The sequence below is a fragment of the Pagrus pagrus genome (assembly GCF_965226575.1).
Source record: "Pagrus pagrus genome assembly, chromosome: 2".
NCBI lineage: Eukaryota > Metazoa > Chordata > Actinopteri > Spariformes > Sparidae > Pagrus > Pagrus pagrus.
In genome coordinates, this window is record NC_140186.1 from 24,358,878 (window position 1) to 24,381,709 (window position 22,832).

A 22,832-nucleotide genomic window follows, 5' to 3' on the forward strand; every position below is an offset into this window, starting at 1 on the left:
AACGTTTACTTTATTGCTGTTTAAGTTATTCAGACGTACCAGAAATAGAATAATGATCCTCAGAATTTGTCAGTTTTTGCCGGGACGTAGCTGACGGAGTGCACATATCTCTCACACACACTAACACCCATGTATCTGTGACAAATGCATCGTCCTCGCTGTTAGACAATTTATTTATTTTGTTATTTCAACCATGTTGCCTTCACTCTAAGTGCAATTCAACAGTCATCTCTTCAAGTATACATTATTCAGTATTTGCTAAAAATCGGCAAGGTGACCGCCAGCCAGTTTGTGCCCCTGAGGGTAAGGTCTGGAGATTTGACATGTTTTTCTTATTGTCAACAAATACAGATCACAAACCATTCAAAAATACTGGCCGCAGTCTATGACATACAAATCAGTGCCACACTGTAGGTTACTCACTCCCTTTTTAAATATCTTTAGTAGCAACAAATGGGCCAAGAGACAGGGGGGATAAATCAGAAAGTCTGAGAGACTCATTTTAGTCTTCAGTTGTTGACAGTAAGAAATCTCTAGAATGTCACCAACCCTATCCTCTAGGCTTCAAATCTCTTCTTAAGTTCAGACACTTTGATTAGAGGCAGGTCATCCTCCTCGTGTCCCCCTGAGCGATTGTTCTCTTCTGACACATTTGTGTCACGTAGCGGCTGAGTTTGTGGATCCACACTGCTCCTAAACATGTTGCAGGGTGTCCCCGGTTCAGCCAGTTCCTTAGCCCTGGACTTCACCTGAAAACCCTGGCTATGCCCCTGAGACTTGAAGCGTGCTGCAGCAGATAGCACTTTAGGAGGAGAGGGGGTCTGTCTCATCTCCCGCTCCTCTTTCTGAACTGCTTCTCTCCTTTTTTCCTGAGCTGCAGGAGGTTCAACGATGACGCTCTTGTCTTCCTGTCCTTGCTGCTCCTCCGCAGCGTTGGGATGTTGAGGATTCAGTTTTGTCAGTTTGTTTAAACATCCTGTCACTTCTTCATCTTTCTCCTCCTGGTTCTCTCCTCCCTCGTCTTCTTTCGTCACACCTTTCAGCATTTCATCGTTCCCTTCTTCTGTCTCCTTTCCCTCCACTACCCCCACACTCTCATTTTGCTCATCTTCCCTCTTTTCCTCCAACTCTTCGTCCACTTGCCTCTCGGGGTCCTCTCCTAAACTCACTGTCTCATCTTGGCCCTCTTTCTGGCTCTCTTCCTCTGCCTTCACTTCCTTAAAGATATTTCTGTTGTCTATTTCTTCCTCTTGGTTCCCATTTAAAACTGCGTTCACTTCTTCCTGTTTCTCTCTAACCTCCCTCGGTCCGCTCTCCTGCTCCCCCAGATTCTCCTTCCTCTCCTCTGGCACGCTGGTGTCCAGGCACGGCCAATCAGAGTCTTCCGTCACGTCTGACAGCTCCTCTGTGGTTTCCAAATTCCAGCTGTGCAGGCTGCCGCTGCCGCTGATGGACAGAGACAGGCTCTCCTGGCTGGGGTTGGCTGGAAAACCGCGCTGAAAAACAACAACAGGTGGTGCTAGAACAAAAGTCACATTTGTGCGTGTGTTGTGTGTGTGTGTGTGTGTGTGTGTGTGAGTTCCTCATCTTCTTACCTTCGTGATATAGTCGTGACTGTCCGGTCCAAACAGATCCAGGCTGCGTGTGCCGTACAGCAGGCCGCGTTCGTGGGAGCTGCGGGAGCTGAGCGTGTCAAAGATCTCGCCAAGCAGATCCATCTCCTCTTCGTCACACAGCAGTGAATCTTCCCCCTCCTCCTCATCCTTCTGGAGCTCGGAGTCAGGCTCGACCACAGGCCCAGAGACGGCTCTGATGCACAGAGATTACAAAACAGAATGGAGCAAACCACAAAAATACATGATGCGTATTCTTATCTTTTTCCTTGGTTTCCTTGGCTCTGACTCTCACCCATCCCATGTATCTTCAGTGTCCCTCATGTCCTGCTCGTCTCTGGAAGCCCTATGCTTGTGTACAGGCCGACGGGGACGTGACTGACACGAGGCAACATAGAGTAACAAAGCGACACAATGCAGTATCCCCCCAATGGTAGCGAGAGATGTTGGGGTGAACCACAATAAAGCGACAGAAATGGACCGATTGCAAAATAGCACAAAGAAGAAGTATGGGACAGTAGAAAAAGCAGATTAGGGGGTGATGAGGGTATATGTGGATAGTGTCTGTTTCTAGTTTTATAAAATGTTTGGAATGGATTGGTTTGAGACACGCCTCACCTTTCCAAAGTGTTGTGTGATTGGCAGGCGGTTCTGCAGGCAGTCAGATTGGGCGCGCCGGTGTGACACCGATCCTCCTCTCTGAAGGGATGGTCCTTCATTGGGGGTCTGCATTAGACACACACACACACGAAAGGAAGAAGTACAGTAAAACCACAGCTGAATTTGTCAACCGCAGCACCTACCTACATTAATCGCTGACCCACCTTGTGCATCAGCAGGTTTTTCAAACCAGACTTGGCGAGACCTTTGGCCTGAGAGAGATGAAAACGAATGTGAAGACAGTTGTTTCAGTAACGCAGACTGGATTGCAGCAAGACCTTCGGCTTGTCGGCTTACTCACCTTTATGTTTGCTTTGGACTTCATGTTCAGGATGAGCGCTCCTCCCCCCTTCTGTTAAAAGTACAAAGGCATCTGTGTTGCACTTCTTCAACAAGAGGCGGACCAACCAAAAACAATTTTATTACAAGAATGTACCTTTAAATTTCCAACTAACTGGTGATAAGACTTGCTTCTCCCTGTAAACAGACAGACACAAAGAAAATTAGTGAGACATAAAAGATTTAAACACACACATGTGAAGAGGGGGAGAGAGAGAGAGAGGGGGAGAGAGAGAGACACACACCTGCAGTTGCCTCACACTTCAGGATCTCTTCTTCAAAGAGGTCATCTGGTTCCTTCCCTTTGTTCAGAATGTCCAGTCGGCCATCAATGAACTACAAGACATGCATTTGTTCATTTTTTAAATCATTTCATCAATATGAAAATGTTCACTGTTTTACAGTAACCTTGGGACGACTTCAGAACAGATTTACTGGCAATCTTGTGAACAACCACACAGTTCTGTGGATTTAACAGTGTGAAACATGAGGATAAAAAGCCTGAGATAGCAAACTGGAATAAGCGCAACATCTTACCTGTTAAAAGAAGAGACATTTATTAACCAGCTGCAAGACTTCACTTTAATTCCCTGCCCAACAAGCCACTATCCAGTGTTATAATTGCAGGATGTATCCAGCAGAGGGCAGTGTACCTGTTTGAAGGACTGTAAATGAATGGCACTCTGTAGGAACTGCCTCATACTGGAAGACTTGTGATCTAGAAACATCTCCTCACTGAACCACATTTCACCCTCCTGCACAGACAGATATAGAGAGAAATAAGGGCACAACAAGAGGGACACACATAGGCCTACTATATGCATACAGAGCATATAGAGACAGCCTGATAAAAAATGCAGAGGCCACTTTGAATCATTTTGAATAAAATACTCCACAAAAGTGCAAACAGTACAATTAAACAGACTACTTATTTACTCCACTATTGTCGTTTCTGTTATAAAGGACTTAAAGGTTATATTGATAACAGTTTTATGTAGACAAATCATTTTTTAACATTTCTTTTTACATGATTTCGATTGTGAGTGAATCATTTTAAAAAGACAGTAGTATAACACGGTATCTGTGTTTCATCAGTGGTCAACAGTCTTTGTAGTTGCCAGTTTCTGGAAAAACCTACAGCATAGCAAAGTAAGGTATTGCAACAAACTGGCAACCTTAAGATTGGAACAACAGTGGTGCTGTGGTGTGAATGCAATGGAGGGGGGAGATTGAATGCTACATGCAGTGGCTGAATGTTATCAGTAACACCTTTGAAGTCTGCAATAAGTCTCACTATGAGTGACTGACCTCTTGAACCTGCAGTGCGTCCCGGTAGCCTCCAAACAGCAGAGCCTGAGCTTTCAGGAAGGCCCTTGAGACACCACAGCCAGGAGACACCGCCTGACGCTTCAAACACACCTTCAGCCCAGCCATCTGGAGACATATTGGTATTTATATTTGTAAAATGAATCTAGCCCAACTGCAGCTGCTACTCAGTGATGAGACAACACCATCCAATCAGGAGAAGATGAGGTGTAAAAGGAGCCACAGGGAGTTTGACTGTTGACTGAAACTGGTAGATCATAGGCCAAAAGAAGGCACCTACTCTATTGTATTGCTAAGATGAGAAATTCTACATAGTTGTCTGCCATGTGTTTATGATTTAAAAGCAGGTGAAAAAATGTTTTCTAATGTTTTTTTTTTTCACTTGGTCGTACAAGCATCCCGAGCACCCTTATTTGACTGACTTCCTGGCCCGTGTCACACTGTCCACTGTGCTCAGATTATGAAAGATTCTTAATAATTAATATTTAGGGATCTTATATCTGAAGCGCATTCTTAGTTCACAAAAAGTAAAAAAGCATAAACAGCGATTAAAGGTGCAATATGTCACAACTGGCCACCTGACAAATTCCTACTCAAAACAAATATGGGGCAGTATATCAGCAGAGAAAGCTAACTACCACCAACTTTAGCTGCTGTTAGCTAGTAAGCTCAGTTAGCCATGCAGCTAGCAGCATGGACTGGGAGTTCAGAGCACCAGTTGGTGCAACCACAGGAACTTTGGACCAGAACAAACCAGGGGCTAGCTGGTTAGCATGCTAACTGCAGTAGATACATTGCAACACCATACATAGATGTCATAACGTCAAAGCTGTTCTCCCTTCACATTCTGTGGATAACTGAAGTTAATTTTTTAATGTTTTCAACCAAAATCTTCCGTATCACACCTTAAATATCCTTTTTTTTTTTTTTTTTTGCTAGAAGCATCTGGCAGGCCAACAGAAAGACCACTGATCGGCCCTGTTAATCAGCCAGGCCTATCAAACACACTTATACACACACCAAGTGAAGAAAAATGCTGAAGAGAAAAGAAAGAGGCAATGAGAAAGGAGTCGTGCAAGTGTGGTGATGTAGAGAGGAGGGAGGGGAGTGCTAACTGCTAAATGGACAGGAAGCTCTACATTTCACCAGGACACCTGTATCCTGTGACAAGCAAGCAACACCTGATTTTGCGGTACAGGCTTGACCTAAGTAACATATCAGTCATTCTTTCCTCGCTATAAAAAGGAGTCAAGTGTTAAGTGAGAGACACTAAAAAGACTCACATATAATCACACAAACCTACACACAGAGTGTTTATTACCACATCTGAAGGTATCCTCTTGAGGTCCTCAAAGGGGGTTTCAAGAGTATTTGTATCCACATTTAGAATAACAACTTCCTCCAACCCACGACTCCTCACCCTCTGCGGGAAAGAAACAGAGACACAGTTTGATATGTTGGGTTGGTCTGTTTGTGGCGTTTTGAGTGTGGTTTTAATGACTAGTTTACCTCAGATAGACTGGTGTGGACCCCTATTAGGTAAGGCATAGGTGCACTGTAACCAAACAAAAAAGTGTGATCCATTAGATTGACAGACAGACAGACAGACAGACAGACAGACTGATAGATACAGTACATAGATGTACTTCTTACCAGCAGTAGTCCAGTAGGTGGGGTGGCAGTACAGGGATGAAGATGTGTTGCCAGTACATGGGGTATAACACAGCACTCAGTGCATGCACACAAGACGTCAGCTACACACAACACAAAATGGAGGAATGTCTCAGACAATAACAACACCCACGGGTCACATACGGTGGCAAATGTCTCACTTCAAGAGCGAACAATGAATAACACTGTAGCTGCAGTGAGTTTGGTTTCTGAATGCGTTCAGCAGAGGCTAAAGTGGTTTCTGTCCTCACAGGGGTTTGGTGAGTGTTGATGGGTAGGAGCTGAGGTTACGCGTGTCAAATATGTTGAGAAAATGAAAGTGCTTCTGTACCCAGAAAGAAATATAGACCTACAAAATGTAGAAGGCAAAAAAATGTTTGTCATACAGTGCTGAGTTTGCTGGCAAAGATGAGGATGCGTCTCTCAAACAGCATGCTGGCGTAGATCTGGAGCAGGTTCCCCACATCTACCGCCACAATCAGCTCTGTCAAGTTCCTCTGGTAAACCCACAGACACATGCACACATACATCAGTTATGGGCAGCGTTATGTGAATCCAAGCTCCAACATGTCCCACCTGCTTTGTAGCGTAGTAGATATAAAGCCTCACTTTAGTCTAATCTTCCATACTCACATTTTCAGGGATGGAAGGGAGACTTCTGGGGTCAGGAGCAATGAAGTATGGAACCTGGTCAAAATGAATGAAACTAATTCAGTGGAAGTGTTTTCACTTTCAGCTGACTTTAACATCACACAGACACGCGTGCATCACAGGTTACAGGATCAGACATTAGGTTTTCATTCCAAAATTTTGGATCCATTAAGAGATGTGGTTCTAAGATGAAAACTATTGTGTACGCTAATGCTACTGTAACACAGCCTTAAAGGGGCACTGTGTAGTTTTTGGACAATTTTAGTATTTACAGTATTAATGAGGTAATAATACAAACTCAGAATCTTTTTTTCCATAACTGAATAAACAAGCTGTTCTCAGAGGAAAATAAGGTCCGCAGAACACTGTTTGAAGCTAGAAAGGTGGCAGGGTCCGCCAAATATAAACAAAGTAAAGTTTATTCAGTCATGAAAGAGTTTGTTTGTTTATTTTGTTTGTTTAGACATAACAAACAGTCAGTGAAGATCTTTCTCTTCTGATTAAAATTTCTTCCTACATAAAACCAAAAAATCCCCCCTTAAAGTTATAGTCCTTCAGATTTCCATGAAATCTAAGCCCATTTTTGATCGTATTTATGGTAATATTTTTTCTGCAATAGCCATCGGATGGCTTTCTACATACAGTAATCATTCGTATGCAGAGGTTTTCATTGTTAGTGGTGGAGTCCTTGACCTGGAGTCAAATTGCCTTTACTCTCTTTACTCCAACCTCCAGGTCACTTTTTTCTAGCGGTTTTTAGAAGCGCAAGGTGCAGAGTCACACCACTTTTCCCATTAGCTACAGAAGATGGCTGGATGTGCAGGTAGACTGGCTCCACAGACGCATTGTGCTGTTTTCTCAAAAACAGGCTTTTCCAAGGCGTTTTTAGAGCAACTGCACCTTTAGCGGCGAGTCTCTGTGTGATCAGGGCCTTAAAGTCCACTTCAGGACTGAATTTGTACAGATTATAGCTTTATTTATATTTTCTCGATATTCACATCATAGAATTGTCTCAGATTTATGAATGATAAATGTGCCTTTCAAGTGCAGGATGTCTTATTTTGGAATGAAACTCTTCAAATGCCAACTTTAGCTTTGAGCCACATGGAGGCATTTCTCCGAAGATAAAACATCTGTTGTGTGGTCAGTGCAATCATGAATTATTAATGGGTTATTGATATATACAGTAAACTGTTTCAAAAGTCATAATAAATGCCAGATGTTAGTGCATATCATGTTAAGTTTGGCTTCCACATTTAATCAGAGGGGTGAGTGACAACGTTTTAGTCCGCACACATCAGGTTTAGCCATCAAGCACAGACAGCTGCAGTTTTCCAGCAGGAGTTAGTCTGTATTTGTTACAGCTGTTAATCCAGACCACAGACTCCTGTGGGACTCACCCCCTCTTGTCCCTCTGGGTGTCCAACAGGATGAGACACCTCTGTGCTGACCAATAGCTGTTCTCCCTCAGAAAAAAACACACACCACACTAACCACTGCCAAAAACAACAGCCATAAAGTCAAGTGTAACTCCTGGTTCTTATTGGTTTATTAGAGATTTACCATCTGCAGAGTGACAGATCCAGCTGTCAGTGGTATGGGCTGCTTGTAGAGTGCAGACAGCAGTGCTTTCATCTCATTGGTCTGTTGAGAAGATGGTGGTCATTATGTCAGTGATATTCATAGAAAAGTGTGTGGATTGGAGGGTAAAAGAGGAGCAGAAACATTCATCTCACCTGTCCTTTTGTGAGGTAATCAGCCAAGTTGTTGAGAAGTTTGTAAAACACTTCGAACCATGGAAGATAACTGAAATCAAGTTTTCATTATGGTGTTAAATCTCAACGTGGCATGAGAATTATCAATAACCATTCACACACCCTCACACAAACGTACCTGAGTATGCAAAGGCTGGTGCGTGTGCTGTTGGTGAGACGACAGAAGCCAAACCGCTGGCATCCTTCAAGGTCAGTCAGAACAAAGGTAAAGTGCTGCACGGCCACTCCATCCCTCACTCTGTGCAGACGAGCGAAGTGAGAGGAGGACATATAGGAAAACAGACAAGCTAGAGAAGTATGGTGGAATAAAAATCATGGCAATCCAGACAGTTTATACTCACCTTTGTATGTCATATGGGAAGCAGAACCTGGGTAATGTTTGACAGGACTCCTACAGTGGGATAGAACGGTGTGTGTAAAATGAAAAGTAAAAAATCACAGAACAGCTCTTCGAGTCTACCGCCATGTTAGTGGCTCTGTACTTATTACCACTACTGGCTATACTTAGGCGGTTTATCTGATATTGCCCTGTTGGTGTTGTTCCTATACGTCATAACCGATGTTGCCCCAGGACCATCACTGAACCTGAGCAAGCTGTCCACATAAGAAACAAGTCGTGGGGGGTGAAAGGGTTGAGCACAGGACTTTCACTGAGGAGATCAAGGTTTGTGTCCTGTGTGAAACTTTTATTATTTTGTTGACTTATTATTTTCACATTTTCAGTTCTGTCTCAGTTTGGTTCAATTTATGAAACAAAACTACTCAGTTAGTTTGATACTTGTTTTGATACTTGTTTGTTTTGATACTTGTTAGGAAAAGCTAATCACTTCGGTTCAAATAGACCCTTTCAACATTAAAGGGGCACTATGTAGTTTTGCAGAAGAAACTCAAACTCAGAATTTTAATATTTACAATATTAAAGAGGTAATAATACAAACTCAGAAATATTATTTCCATAACTGAATACACAAGCTGTTCTCAGAGGAAAATAAGGTCCCAGAACACTGTTTGAAGCTAGAAAGGTGGCAGGGTCTGCCACATGTAAACAAAGTAAAACAGTATAAATTGTGTTTTCCTTTAAGGTCTTTTTTTCAATTCAATGTATTCAGTCATGAAAACAAAGAGTGTGATTATTTAGTGTGTTTAGGGTTAAAAAATCAGTCAATGAAGATCTTTCTCTTTGGGTCAAAATGTCTTCCCAAAAACTACATAGTGCACCTTTTACCACAAGCTATGACATTACACAAACATGATTAGTCACTTGGAATGATGTTCCTGAAGCAACATTGATTATGACGTTCTGGGAATAAGACCAACAATGCAATATCACAACATGCATGATTTGGCACAGAGGTGCTTTGAGCTGCCAGTCAGAATTATAACATTTTCACAATGACAATGTTAATGTCAGGCAGGTATTATTTCCCATGTTTTATATTTTAGTTGAGCGTGTTTGCATGCAGCTGATACCAATGCGAACCAAAGTCACAATTCATCATGATGCGGAATGTCTGCAGCATTTTTCATGCCAATCCATCCAATAGCTGTTGAGACATTTCACTCAAAACTACAAATGTAAACCTTACAGTGGCACTAGAGGAAAAGCCAGCGGCTCACTCAAGTCAGTGGGGTTCATCCTCTGAGGACCAAGAATGTTTGTACAAACTTCATGGCATCCAACTGTTGTTGAGATATTTCAGTCTGAATCAAAAAGTGGCAGAGCGACCAACCAACCAACATTGCAATCCCTAGAGCCACACTGCTAACATGGTGAAAAACAATCTGCTCTGATCATTTTAATGTGACAGCATATGCACAAATGTCGTAGGTTTGTAGGAACAGGAGAGACGAGTGACTACCTCATCGCTGAAGTCCTCTGGAAACTGAAACAGTACACCAGGATCTATAACATTGAAAAGAAGGAATGAATGAACATCATTGCTAATACTACAAACAAACAAAGACGAGTGGATATGTAGCAACACATTATTAAATAACCTATAGAAATGTTTCGAAAACCCATTCAGCTCTCACGCAGCGGCTCAGTCTGTCAGATTACCACAACAAGTTCTCATCTGGCTCAAGTGTGACGAGACAGGCTGTGTGGTTTTTCTGATCACATGACAGGAAGTATGAGCAACTCTCAGCTCTGCAGAAACACCTTCACATACACAATCTAATCATTTTGTAGCACAGACATTGACTTGTGTTGCTATTTATGATCGGGGCCAGTTTCCTTTGTCAGTTAACAGTCAGACTGGCGTAGTGTCGTGTAGGAAAATGACTTGAAAGACGGTGAACATAGTCAGAAGAAGAATTTGAGGAACACTTTTTATCAACTTCTCTGTTAGTGACAAATCACTCTGCGCATCTAAACGTTTATGTAGCATACAGCGCAATTCTCCTCAGAGGCGGAAACACAAGCTGGAAATGACAGTAAATTCTATCTGGCCCAGGTGAGCTGCTGGGAAAGAAGACAGAGGACTCACCTTTGTCTGTGGCAACAGGGCACGTTGCTTCAAAGAACCAGTTGAAGGTTCGCTCAGGGTTTTGTCTAACAGGAAAGAGATTCACAGCACTGATGTGAGATTATATTTATAGTGCGTTCACTACTAAAACATGCCCACTTGAATGCTGAGACATTCAAGGTAACCTTCCCAACATTTGTTATATTACTCAAATGTTATTTTCACAAAACTTTGCTCTGATGAAACAGGTGTGCTCTTAAGGTCAAAGGTGAACTCATATCTTTCAGGTTGATAGAAAGTGTGATTGGTCATAAACAACGAACACAGATGAACATTTTGCTCTGCTTTGAACAAGAACAGGTCTACCATGAAGTACATGGCAACGCATTAAGGGCAACAGAGTTGCTGCAGGAAACTTCCTGTGCAGTTGTGAGAGGAAGTAATAAAAACCACAAGAACAGACTGACAGGCAGGGTGATGGTGATGAAAGCCGAGCAAAAGTGACATGATTAACTTACTTCAGTCTGGAGCCCATGCTGCCTGAATGTGTCTGTGTCCATGTGTTTTGTCCAGGAGGGCAGAGATCCTCAGCAGGTGAGTGAGATGATACTCATACCGCCGATGAAGCCGTGGTGTAATCGAAGTGGGACAGCAGCAGTCACAGCAGTCTGCACAATCAGCGTCGGAGTGACAGAACACTTCCTGATCTATGTCAGTATGTGTGATGTGTCAGTGTGTATATGTAAGTATGACGTCTGTTATAAGACCACCTCTCCAAACTCTCTCATATTCACTTCTCTTTCATTTCCACTACTTGTCTTTTGATGATTTCCCCTTCTCATTTCCTTTAAGGCTTATTATTTATTTCCAAAGCCATTAGGTCAAAAGTTAGCCTTTAATTGCCAAACAAAAATCTGATCTCAAATCAGATGTAAAAAGTCTCCTTCCTCCACCTTTGATTTCATCTTGTCTTTGGTAAACTACTACTGCCTGATCACACGTTATACACATGAAGAGGAACTGTCATTAACACTCACAGCCGTGAGACTACAGTCTCCACAATTTATGGATCCTTTTGAAGTCTATCAAGAAAAGTGGAGCTGATGCTCCGGATCTGTTTTTAGCCCATATTCAAACGGCAGCCATTTTCCTCTCACGTCATGCACAGAGTGGGAAGCCCAAATGCCGGGAGTATGTAATATAACTGTGTTCTACATTGAGAGTTTTATAAATGTAGGAAATCTGACAAATCATTATCATTACACTGCTTCCCAACTGACCAGCAACTGAAAAGATGATGGACAGTGAAATTTTGGATGGACTTCAAACCGAATTTCAAAGAAAAACAACAAATTTGATAACCCATCAGCTACCATTAGACAATGTTAGCATTCAACCCCTTCCTAGCTAACATAAGGTCTACTGTTTGATTACATCCAGTAAATTTTCACTTTCTGGCTTAAATGTGCAATATGTGGGAATTGGCCACCTGTAAATGTATACTCAAAACAAATGGGGGGCAGCAGATCACTGCCCGGACTGGGAGCTCAGGGACCAGTGGAGTGTTACTGTTTACACCACTAGCACAGGAGCTTTGGATCAGGATGGACCGCAGCTAGCTGGTTAGCATGCTAACTTAAGTAGATATCTCCACAACATCATACATTGACATTATAATGTCAAAACTGTTATTCATTCACATTCTGTTGATATTTTCTTTTAATGTATTCAACTAGAATTCTTACATATAGCCCCTTTAAATAAATATTCATATTTTAAGATTAATTTATGCCTTTCAATTGCATCACGTCACACTATCTCAGTAATGTAAGCTAGGTCGTGGTTGAATGCCAACTGTCACTTAACGCTAGCTCATGGGTTATCAAAGTCATTGTTTTATCTTTAAATATGGCCCGATGTCCCTATAGATTTTCATTATCCGTATCCCAGTTGCTGATCAATCAGGAAGCAGTAAAATGATAATAGTTTGTCAGATTCCCCACATTTATACGACTTGCAACCTGGAACACATTACATTATCCCTCCACCCTGAGTGTGATGTTGGATGCCGTGTTAATATGCTCTATTGGTTGTTTCCTATAGAAAATGCATGCTTGGTCATGTCATATGAGCTATATGGGAAGCTGGCTAGGATGGTGCTTCTTGCTATTGCTCAAGTAAACAAGCTTCAAAATCTTCTGCTTTACTATAAATAAGTAGCTGACACATCATAACATTTGATGTTACAGGTATCATGGTGGAAAAAAAGGCGTCCTCCTACAAAAAGAGGCATCATCCTGCTCAGAGGCATTCAAGTCATCTGTCTCATACTGCCTCCCTGTGGTGTTCAAGCAAAACTGCTTAATCTGTCGACAATGCAGGTCTCCATTTTGGTTTGCCTTCATATTGTGACATCAACAGTAAGTCTGAAAGCCAAAATGTGCCTCATCAAAAGTTGTCGATACGCTCTTGTCTGTTTCAGTCAAAAGTAATCTATTCTTTGAGAGCTTGTATTTTGTGTCTTGTCCAGCTTGCTTAGTGCTGTCCTGTCAGTGTTTAGTCCTGACCTACCAATGGACTACAGAGAACACTGCTGATACAACACATCACATTTGTGTTTAATATTGTACATGGTCCCTTATGAATAATGGTTTAAATACACAAACATGCAAATATCCTCTTATTTTGTTTGTATTTAAAATATTTCAATTAAAATGAATCAGACACAAGAAACACTAAATCACAAAGTGATATTTTTTCCAACAGATTTATTTCAGTCAATGCCAGATTAGACAATTGTGTGGGTTGGACAGTTTTATTGAATACTTGGCCCAGGTGCTGTTTGACTGATGATGATAAATGAACATAAACGGAAAGCTACTGACAAAAAGACCACGAGCACACCTGTGTTAGCTACCTCTATATGAACACTGAGATGGGAGAGATGATTTAGTGTTGTAAATCCTACTCTGGCTGGAAGGAAGTAGAGAGGCAGAGAGAAAGGGAAACAGAGGGGATACAGGGATAAGAGAACAGAGAGAGGAGAGAGCTGCAACAGAAAAAGGAACAGAATAGGAGCAGAGTAGGGGTGAAATAAGTGGATGGATGGTTGGATGTAGTTATGATGAGTGCAGGGGGGAAATGATGAATGATTTTAGCCTTAGGCAACCTCTTCCTCTCCCTCCTCCTCAAACTCTCCCTCCTCAGCCGTGGCATCCTGGTACTGCTGGTACTCGGACACCAGGTCGTTCATGTTGCTCTCCGCCTCTGTGAACTCCATCTCATCCATGCCCTCGCCGGTGTACCAGTGGAGGAAGGCCTTGCGGCGGAACATGGCGGTGAACTGCTCAGAGATGCGCTTGAACAGCTCCTGGATGGCCGTGCTGTTGCCGATGAATGTGGCAGCCATCTTGAGCCCACGGGGCGGGATGTCGCACACGGCCGTCTTGACGTTGTTCGGGATCCACTCGACGAAGTAGCTGCTGTTCTTGTTCTGCACGTTCAGCATCTGCTCGTCCACCTCCTTCATGGACATGCGGCCACGGAACACGGCGGCCACGGTCAGGTAGCGACCGTGGCGCGGGTCACAGGCGGCCATCATGTTCTTGGCGTCAAACATCTGCTGAGTGAGTTCTGGCACAGAGAGGGCTCTGTACTGCTGGCTGCCCCTGCTGGTGAGAGGAGCAAAGCCTGGCATGAAGAAGTGCAGGCGAGGGAAGGGCACCATGTTGACGGCCAGTTTGCGGAGGTCAGCGTTGAGCTGGCCGGGGAAACGCAGGCAAGTTGTCACCCCACTCATGGTGGCAGAGACCAGGTGGTTGAGGTCTCCGTATGTGGGTGTGGTGAGTTTGAGGGTGCGGAAGCAGATGTCATAGAGGGCCTCGTTGTCGATGCAGTAAGTCTCGTCTGTGTTCTCAACCAGCTGGTGGACAGACAGGGTGGCGTTGTAGGGCTCCACCACTGTGTCTGACACCTGGAGTCACAACAGGCAAAGATCAGGGGAATAAAAAGCCAGAAAAGGAAAAACAAAAACCAATAAACAGTGCAACGTTTTTCTGTACCTTAGGAGAGGGCACCACACTGAAGGTGTTCATGATGCGATCAGGGTACTCCTCGCGGATCTTGCTGATGAGCAGAGTTCCCATACCAGAGCCGGTACCACCACCCAGGGAGTGTGTAAGCTGGAAACCCTGGAGGCAGTCGCAGCTCTCAGCCTCCTTCCTCACCACATCCAGGACCGAGTCCACCAGCTCGGCTCCTTCTGTGTAGTGGCCCTTTGCCCAGTTGTTACCGGCTCCACTCTGGCCTGGAAGGAGGGTGTTAATTAGATTACCGCCAAACAGTCTTGGTTTATCATTTAGACTAAATCTCTATATGGAATGTAACACCGATCTCTAATATACTGATAATTAACATGACCTTTCCTTTTCCTGTGTAATAACCAACATAAGTGTGAGTGTGGCTGATCATATACCGAAGACAAAGTTGTCGGGTCTGAAGATCTGTCCGAAGGGGCCGGAGCGGACAGAGTCCATGGTGCCTGGCTCCAGATCCACCAGGATGGCCCTCGGCACGTACTTCCCTCCTGAAACATGAATGCACATGTCAGAACATTTTATTAGAAAAGAGAAGGCGAACTATTAGAACAACAAGCTCACAGTAACACGTTTTGAACGGTCCTGACCTGAAGCCTCATTATAGTAGACGTTGATTCTGTCCAGCTGCAGGTCGCTGTCCCCATGGTAGGATCCTGTCGGGTCAATGCCGTGCTCGTCACTGATCACCTCCCAGAACTACAGACAGGTGGGTGGATTTGATTGGGCAGAAGACAGTTCATAAAAACGACTGATAATTTATTATCTCACTTGTCTATTAATCAATTAGCTGACTGACAGGAAGTTAACTGACATCAAATTTGATGATCGAATGATCACTCAAATCCTTTTCAAAGCAAAAATGCGAACGATTTGCTTGTTGCAGCCTCTCCTGGTAAAGGATTATGGACTGAAGCAAGCAACCCGAAGACATCACCTTGTGATGGCCAGTTTTCATTATTTCATCGACTAAACGATTGCACTGGAAGATTTAATCACTGCTAAAAACACGGCAGCCTCAGAATAACGTTTGAATCGACCCAAAATCCATCCCTACCTTCGAAGAATGGACTCATTAGTCGAAGCAGTGATGATAATAAATATCATCCTAATGTCTTTCTCTTAAAACATTATTATTATAATGATTTAATATGACCTTGTGTGTGTGTGTTAAAAATACTGACTACATGTCTGTCGGCGTTACAGTGATTTCAGTGTCTGAGCCACACCCCTCTCTCTCTCTGACCACACACACACACACACACACACACACATCATTGACAGGGCATCAGCGGGGATGTCTCGGCTTGCCACCGCCCATCCTCAACGATGCTATTGTACGCTGCCTTTAACCAGTCTTATACAACACTTTCCACTCCACCGTGTTGACCTATTTAGTGTTTCCTGTGGACGGCCCGTCCTCTTCACGGCCCACACTCTGGCAGCATCACGGCTACACTTGAATTCAGTCACATAAAACCGACGACGGTTAACAGGTATTAACGTCTACGGGGTCTCTGGGTGTTTTTCATACCTTGGCTCCAATCTGGTTCCCGCACTGCCCGGCTTGCAGGTGCACTATCTCACGCATGTTGTCGCTGCGGTGTGGGGAAGGGTCTCACGGAGAGCTGTTGGACTGACGGGGGAAGCTGACGACGGGCTGATGCTGCTCGGTCCTGGCCCTCAGTCGACGGTGTGGCTGAATGGCGGAGGAGTTCTGGCTGCGTCGGAAGCTCTGTCTCGCTCTTCCTAACCGTCCGCGCCTGCGCCGTTAGTCCCGGTGCTGCAGCATGACGTCATCTCCATGGCAACGGGAACCGGGCACGGCCGGAAATGTGGCCTGCCTGGGCTGGTTTGTTGGCGGCCGGTTGTTGTGGGATTGACAGGCCTGCGGGATAGACAGATTAACCAAACTAGATTAACTTTCTTCTTAATGAAAGCCCAGACTCAGACACACTACGGTCCTGCTCTGTGATGTCTTCAGATCATTGCCAGTTCATTTAGGATTCCACCTTTTCATCCACACTCAGGATGTGTTCATTCATTCCTCCACATGCTGGTCAGCACACGGTTCAATCCTGCAGTTTCCAAGACTCGTATCAAGCTTTATTCTGGCCAGAGATGGACTCACTTGTGACACGGAGGGGAAAATTATACAGCTTTTGAATATTTTGCTGTATTTATTCATATTAGATTGTTATTTATCTGTTTCCGACTGTCGTGTGCTGCCGACACATGAATTTGTCCTCTCGCTGAGGATTAAAGGGGCTGTAAGTCACAATTTTCACGTGATATGAAAAATGAGACATTACTCATCTCTAGGTTGCCTGTGGATCATTTATTTAAATTTCCCATGAAGGCAGAATCTCTGTTGAAGTATCTCACCTATACACCAGGATCAGGCCCAACAGTGGCAGAAAAAGGTATTTTAGTGTTTGTAATCTCCTTAAAAATGTCTCTCCAGGCACACCGGCTTCCTCCTACAATCCAAAGACGTGCATGTGAGGTTTATCGGTCACTCTAAATTGCTCGTAGGTGTGAATGTGAGCATGAATGGTTATTTGTCCCTATATCTCAGCCCTGTGATGAACTGGCGACTTGTCCAGGGTGTAGCCTACCCCGCTGCTTGCCCAATGTCGTCTGGGATTGGCTCCAGCACCCTCGACCCTGCAAAGGATAGGCAGTTACAGACAATGGATGGATGGATGGACCTCCGAACCAGGGCCGTACGCAGCCTTCAGGAACAAAGATGGAGGCCAGTGAGAGTACCGAGGTGATTAATGGAGTTTCCTGGTAGACAGATACCTGCAGCTTTGGTGCTAAAGCACTAACTGTAATTACCCGATAGCTCGGTAAGCGGTCCTTGCTGACTCAATCCCAGGCTGCCAGGTTCCAAACCTGTCAAGAAAACCGCCTCGGTATTATATTCCCTTTGTCAAACTGGCCTCTGTCTTCTCTGAGGCTGTTTTTCTGTCCTGGTCCGACATGAAATGTTGATGTATGACAAGTGTTTCCACCTCGTTAGAATGTTCATCTCCCAGACTGCTAAGGCTGCCAAACTCTGAGAGGAAAACACATGACCTCAGTTTCCTCAGTGAATATTTTGAATACACAACCCAATTAAATGTCCATCATTAGGAAGCAGCTTTATTGTGTTTGTGCTGTTGCCCGTAGAGACAGGAAGTTTGAAAACAGAGACTTGAAGGGGGCAAGGAAGGAAGAAGAATGCTGATAGTCAGCATAAGTGATGGCACTCCCCAACTTGTTCTTGCAGGCGTCAAGGTTTTCCAAAAAAAGCATTGCAGGTAAATAAGGAGGTGAAATCTGATGTGATCACTTACTGAGCAGCAGTCTTGTATCAGCTGGATGCTGGTTAGGTCTGTTTTTATTCAGTTGTCTTTTCTTCACCTCAAATGGCCTTCAGCTACATCCATGACACCCACCAGTCAATAACTAACCAGTAATTGACCAGTAAGTAACCAGTCAGTATTATCAGATATTATTATATCACAGTCTGAAATATATTGAAACACAAGACTCACAAATAATATCAGTCTGAGTCAATAGTTTGGATTGTTTTAATCATACACAAGCCTGACCTGCTATTCAGTCTTATAACTGATCATTGCTGCTACTTATGGATTGTTGATAGTTTGCCATTTTTTATTATTAACTGTACAATGAGACACAATCCTATGTCTCTGTGACCTCAATCCTGCTTGGTTTGAGCTGCGATGATGAACGTTTTCGCAGGCACAGCCACCGTTCTAGTTTCCACAGGTCGACACTCATTTGAAGTGAAGTGCAAGATGAGTGTCCCACAGATATTTGATCGAATTGGTATCTGGGGAATTTGACAGCCAAGACGATGCCTTGAGCATGGAACATGGAACTAAATGATTTATCATTCGTTTAGAGATGTATTTCTGACAATTTATGTCCAATAATCACCCTCTTTTAGCTCTGCTGTTGGTCTGCATCTACTTCAAAATGAAATGTATCTCTTTCACAGCCACTGAATGTTATTTTTCATCTCCCTCTTCCGTTGCATTCACGTCCAGTTTGTTAACTACCTAAGGTTGCTAATGCTAGCTAACGTTAACGTTGCTAACATTAACGTTGCTAACGCTAGCTAGCTAAAGTAAATGTCACTAATGCTAGTTAGCTGGCATTATGCTGTGCACATATTGTAGAACTCAGCCATTTCTATGTTTTTTTTCCAGTAACTGGCAACTACCTCCTGATGCAGACGAAACACAGACACCACGTGATACATACGGTGTTACACTATTGGCTCACAAACCTTTTTAGAAGCTGGAACCAACCGTCAGAATTCTTACACAGAGATAAACAAAACAGTCATTTTGGACCGACAACATTTTTTTTTCACAATCATAATAATGTGTTGAAGTAAAAGAGATACTTTCATTCTGCACCTCTCTACAAGCTCTGTAGATGTATTAAAAATGATTTCTCTACGTTAAAAAGTGTTAAACCAAAACACATACTACTGCTGAGTGTCTTCATGTGTGCAATGCTGCTGACATACACAGTCATTTCATTCCAGTGTTACACAAAAAATATTGATTAGTATATTTATATTACATTTTATATATTATTATTATTACTACAAGAACCAGGTGCAGGGGCCCTGAAGAGTCTATATGGGTCGTTAGCCTGACTCCAGACTACTAAATTACTCCAAATGTTTTGTATGTTTATTTTTTTTCCCCTTTATTTTAGAGCAGACTGTAGTTATTAAGGGGTGATGTGTGGCTTTTGTGTTGAGTCTATGTGGCTTTCATCAGTGATTTCCTGGCTGCAAACTAACCCTAATTGGATAGAGATGAACTCAGTTGTCACATGCAGGAACTTGCAGTAGCCTAATGAGAACTTGGTTTATTTGCCTCAGTCTCAATATATAAAAGTATACACCTTTTGAACGGCATTTTCTCTGCTTCCCATTCATTTTAAATATGAATCTGTTTCCCTCCTCTTTAGACCAGTTTATGGGCTGCTGTGACATATGACTTTGTCCACTGAGGATTAATGAAGTCTGAACCAGAATGCAATCATTTGCAAATGAACTGTGTTTAATGACCACAGTTTTATGAAGTGTTCCTGAGCCCATGCAGTAATATCCTTTACACAATCACGTGTTTCACAAAGTGTCGAAGCTCGCCCCATCCTTGCTTGTGAGTAACTGAGCCTTTCAAGGACGCCCCCTTCATACCTGGTCATGATACACACCTGATAATAACTAACCAGTAATTGACCAGTAAGTAACCAATCAGTATTATCAGATATTATTATATCTATTATATCTGAACCTGTTTACCTGTAGAATGTCCCCCAGTCTTTTGTTGCCCCTGTCCCAACATGTTTGTTGGCATCCAATTCAGAATAAGAGTATTTACAAAAATCAATGAAATTGATGAGGTAAAACATAAAATAACATTGTTAGTTATCTGTTTGTTCTGAGTATATTACAAAAATTATTAGCAAATCATCACATTCTGTTTTGCACAGCGTCCTTACTCTTTTAGGAATCAAGGTCTTTGTGAAAAATAGAAATAAAACACAATGTTTAGTCTGAGGGTACTTGAAGGCAACACATTATGGTATACAGTATGTGTTTGTTGTGGCTGGTGGTCAAGCTCAGGGAGAAACGGAATACATGTGACAGGATTACGTAATTAGGATACAAAAAATGGGTAACTGTATTCTGGTAAAGTTACAGAAAAGAAGTAATTAGATTACATCTTCTTTAACAGAAATCAGGTTACATTATTGTAATATTGTGATACTTGGATTGAGTTACTTACTTTTTTTTAACAGGTAGGTAGTAGCTGTATTTGAATACATGTCTAAAGTAACCCACCCAACCCTGGTGGTGGTCAGTGAGGTCGCCCTCGAAGGCTTTATCCAGCCATCATTACTGTAGTAACATCTGAAATCCACAGAGAGGCGATAGAGATCTTTTGTTGTTTAGCTGATCACACACCTTGCAGGTACCAATAGTCAATAGCCTTAAAGAGGGGAGTCCCAAGTCTGAGTGGACTACTGTTTCCATCTTAAATGCATGAAATAGAAGCTATCTAATATTCTGATGGAAAATAATCAAACTGATAAAAATTCTCTTAAAGGTGCACTATGTAGTTTTGGAGAAGTAATTCAAACTCAGAGTTTTAATATTGACTGTATTAACGAGGTAATTAAACTCAGAAATAATTATTTTTTAACAAGTTGTTCTCAGAGGAAAATAAGGTCCCAGAAAACAGTTTGAAGCTAGAAAGGCGGCAGGGTCCGCCAAATATAAACAAAGTAAAACAGTATGAGACTGTGTTGTCCTTTAAAGTCAGTTTGTTTATTCAGTCATGAAAACAAAGAGAGTTTGTTTGTTTAGGCATTTAAAAAAAGTCAGTCAATGAAGATCTTTATCTTCTGATTAAAATATCTTCCCCAAAACTACACAGAGCATTAACATATAACAAGTGAGGCTCTTTTTGCTATTTTTTTTTCTCTTTTTACAAGATTCAAATGGAGCATACTGTACCTTCAACTTGCCCTGTGGATTGCTCTCAATTTAGAGGAATAATAAAGAACACATATGGCAAAAAAACCTCTCAGGCTGATTCGCTTAATACAGATGGTGTCTCACCTGTTCTCTCATTTTTTTCTTTTTTTAAATATAGGTCTTTCATTTCGGGAACACATTAAGTTTTTACAGTTTTGAATGCTTGAGGAGGACAGTGGACGAATTAAAGACACACACACACACACACACTTGTCATGCTGCTTCTGAGATTGCTTCCTCCTTTACACAGGAGGATATGAAGTGTGCAGAGCATATTGTCCTTCTCTAAGAACAAATACTGACGCCCTACATTCAAAAATGCTCCATCAAACTGACAACGCCTCAGGTCACATTCCCATATGTGACACTTGTCTTACTCAGTATCAGGCACCCACATCATGGCTGTGACCATCATCCGTGCATCTCCTGCTTTACATCAGTCCTAGCTACCGACTGTTGCCTCCCAGTTTGCTTGGTGAAATGTCACAGTTGTAAAACACACACACACTCTTACTGCTCATAAATCTCACGGTTATTGAAATATGTTACACAGAGGTGAACATTTGCGGTTTGTCATTTTATGCAAGAGCTGGCAGACACCTTCACTCTCATTATTGAGAGTCATAAAACTAGTCGGGCCTGTCGGAAACACCTAGATCACTGAAGAGGGTGCTCAGCACTTTGAAAGGACACACACACTCACACACACACACACAGAAAAGTAAAAAAAAAAAAATTTCAAGTAAAAATTGGCTCAAAGCAGCAGCAGAGGAAAAAAAGGCAACTTGATTCACTGCATAATGCAACATAATTTATTGTGTTTTTCCCGGTGTGTCATAAAGATCATAACATTATAAAAGTCTGTTTTATTGCATGTTTATGTAGAGTGCATATTCACACCCAGTAAATCAGTGCTGCTGTTGAAGGTGAATAAAAGTTAAGTGCTACATGAACTAAAGCAGTAGAAACCTGCAGAAGCATCGATTTACTTGTTTATCTATATGACGGGGAAGGATTAGATAAGAACCTGGAAAGTGCTTTTGGCTGTTGGCCAATCGCTGCTACTCAATATGACAGAAGAGGCAAAGACAATAGTGTTCTGAGGGAATGAGGAGTTCTGGTGGGTGTGCAGTGTGTTTGCATGTGCATGTGGCATACGGATGTCTGAGGAAGATTTATCCTCTCCTTTACATATTCAGCGCTGGTGTTTGTCAGCCCAGAAAACTAAAGAAGGGAAAAAAATCAGCCATTTTAAATTTTGTTCTTTATATTATAAAAAACAGAAAGTAAATGAAAAAACGACCAAATGAAAATAATACCTGTATCAATAATATGGTTTACGATATGGGAAAAGGAGAGCGTGGAGACTGATTGGGTGATTGCTCATTCATTGGTTTTCTTGCTCACACTCTGAGTTGTAGGCTGCATTAAGTTTAAGTGATGCGATCATATCTAACCTGAGATGATAGGAATGTGTTACCCATCAGAAATGAAGCTGTATAATTCATACCAAAGTAACTACCCCTTTAATATCTCCAGGTGCATTAGGCCAATGTGGGCAATGATGCAAATCAATGAGCAGGACTGGCAATATTGGATTTATTGGATTTTTGCACCAGTATATTATTTTTTCAGGCATTCAAGCCTGGGTTGGCCAG

The 22,832-nt window shown here is 42.5% G+C and overlaps 2 protein-coding genes across 3 annotated transcripts; both read right to left on the reverse strand.

The window, feature by feature from the left end:
- Window positions 1-155: 155 nt before the first annotated feature.
- Window positions 156-11,178, reverse strand: dennd1c (DENN domain containing 1C). 2 transcript variants are annotated; one of them, XM_084374847.1, is made up of 23 exons: window positions 11,022-11,178; window positions 10,525-10,589; window positions 9,895-9,938; window positions 8,377-8,426; window positions 8,154-8,273; window positions 7,997-8,066; window positions 7,824-7,904; window positions 7,661-7,726; window positions 6,243-6,296; window positions 5,996-6,106; window positions 5,592-5,692; window positions 5,448-5,493; window positions 5,260-5,361; window positions 3,921-4,046; window positions 3,266-3,367; window positions 2,858-2,948; window positions 2,710-2,750; window positions 2,575-2,625; window positions 2,438-2,485; window positions 2,232-2,339; window positions 1,909-1,991; window positions 1,596-1,809; window positions 156-1,496 (listed from the first exon to the last, which is right to left on the reverse strand). In XM_084374847.1, exons 1-23 carry the CDS (start codon window positions 11,036-11,038, stop codon window positions 558-560), a joined length of 2,730 nt encoding a protein of 909 aa, XP_084230973.1. In that variant the 5' UTR covers window positions 11,039-11,178; the 3' UTR covers window positions 156-557. The 2 variants fall into 2 exon arrangements, with proteins under 2 accessions (XP_084230973.1, XP_084230974.1); XM_084374848.1 differs by lacking the exon at window positions 7,661-7,726.
- Window positions 11,179-13,254: 2,076 nt separating this feature from the next.
- LOC311271631 (tubulin beta-4B chain) lies at window positions 13,255-16,352 on the reverse strand. The gene is made up of 5 exons (XM_084377389.1): window positions 16,132-16,352; window positions 15,188-15,296; window positions 14,978-15,088; window positions 14,565-14,809; window positions 13,255-14,476 (listed from the first exon to the last, which is right to left on the reverse strand). Exons 1-5 carry the CDS (start codon window positions 16,186-16,188, stop codon window positions 13,664-13,666), a joined length of 1,335 nt encoding a protein of 444 aa, XP_084233515.1. The 5' UTR covers window positions 16,189-16,352; the 3' UTR covers window positions 13,255-13,663.
- Window positions 16,353-22,832: the final 6,480 nt, after the last annotated feature.

Coding starts and splice junctions, on each gene's coding strand:
- LOC311271631 (XM_084377389.1), bottom strand. CDS start 16,188: ATGCGTGAGATAGTGCACCTGCAAGCCGGGCAGTGCGGGAACCAGATT. Junction 15,297..16,131: donor GGAACCAGATTGGAGCCAAG/GTATGAAAAACA, acceptor ACCTGTCTGTAG/TTCTGGGAGGTGATCAGTGA. Junction 14,477..14,564: donor GTGTGGTGCCCTCTCCTAAG/GTACAGAAAAAC, acceptor TTGTGACTCCAG/GTGTCAGACACAGTGGTGGA.
- dennd1c (XM_084374847.1), bottom strand. Junction 8,067..8,153: donor ACCAGCCTTTGCATACTCAG/GTACGTTTGTGT, acceptor ACTTGATTTCAG/TTATCTTCCATGGTTCGAAG. Junction 1,992..2,231: donor TCACACAACACTTTGGAAAG/GTGAGGCGTGTC, acceptor GCCTCGTGTCAG/TCACGTCCCCGTCGGCCTGT.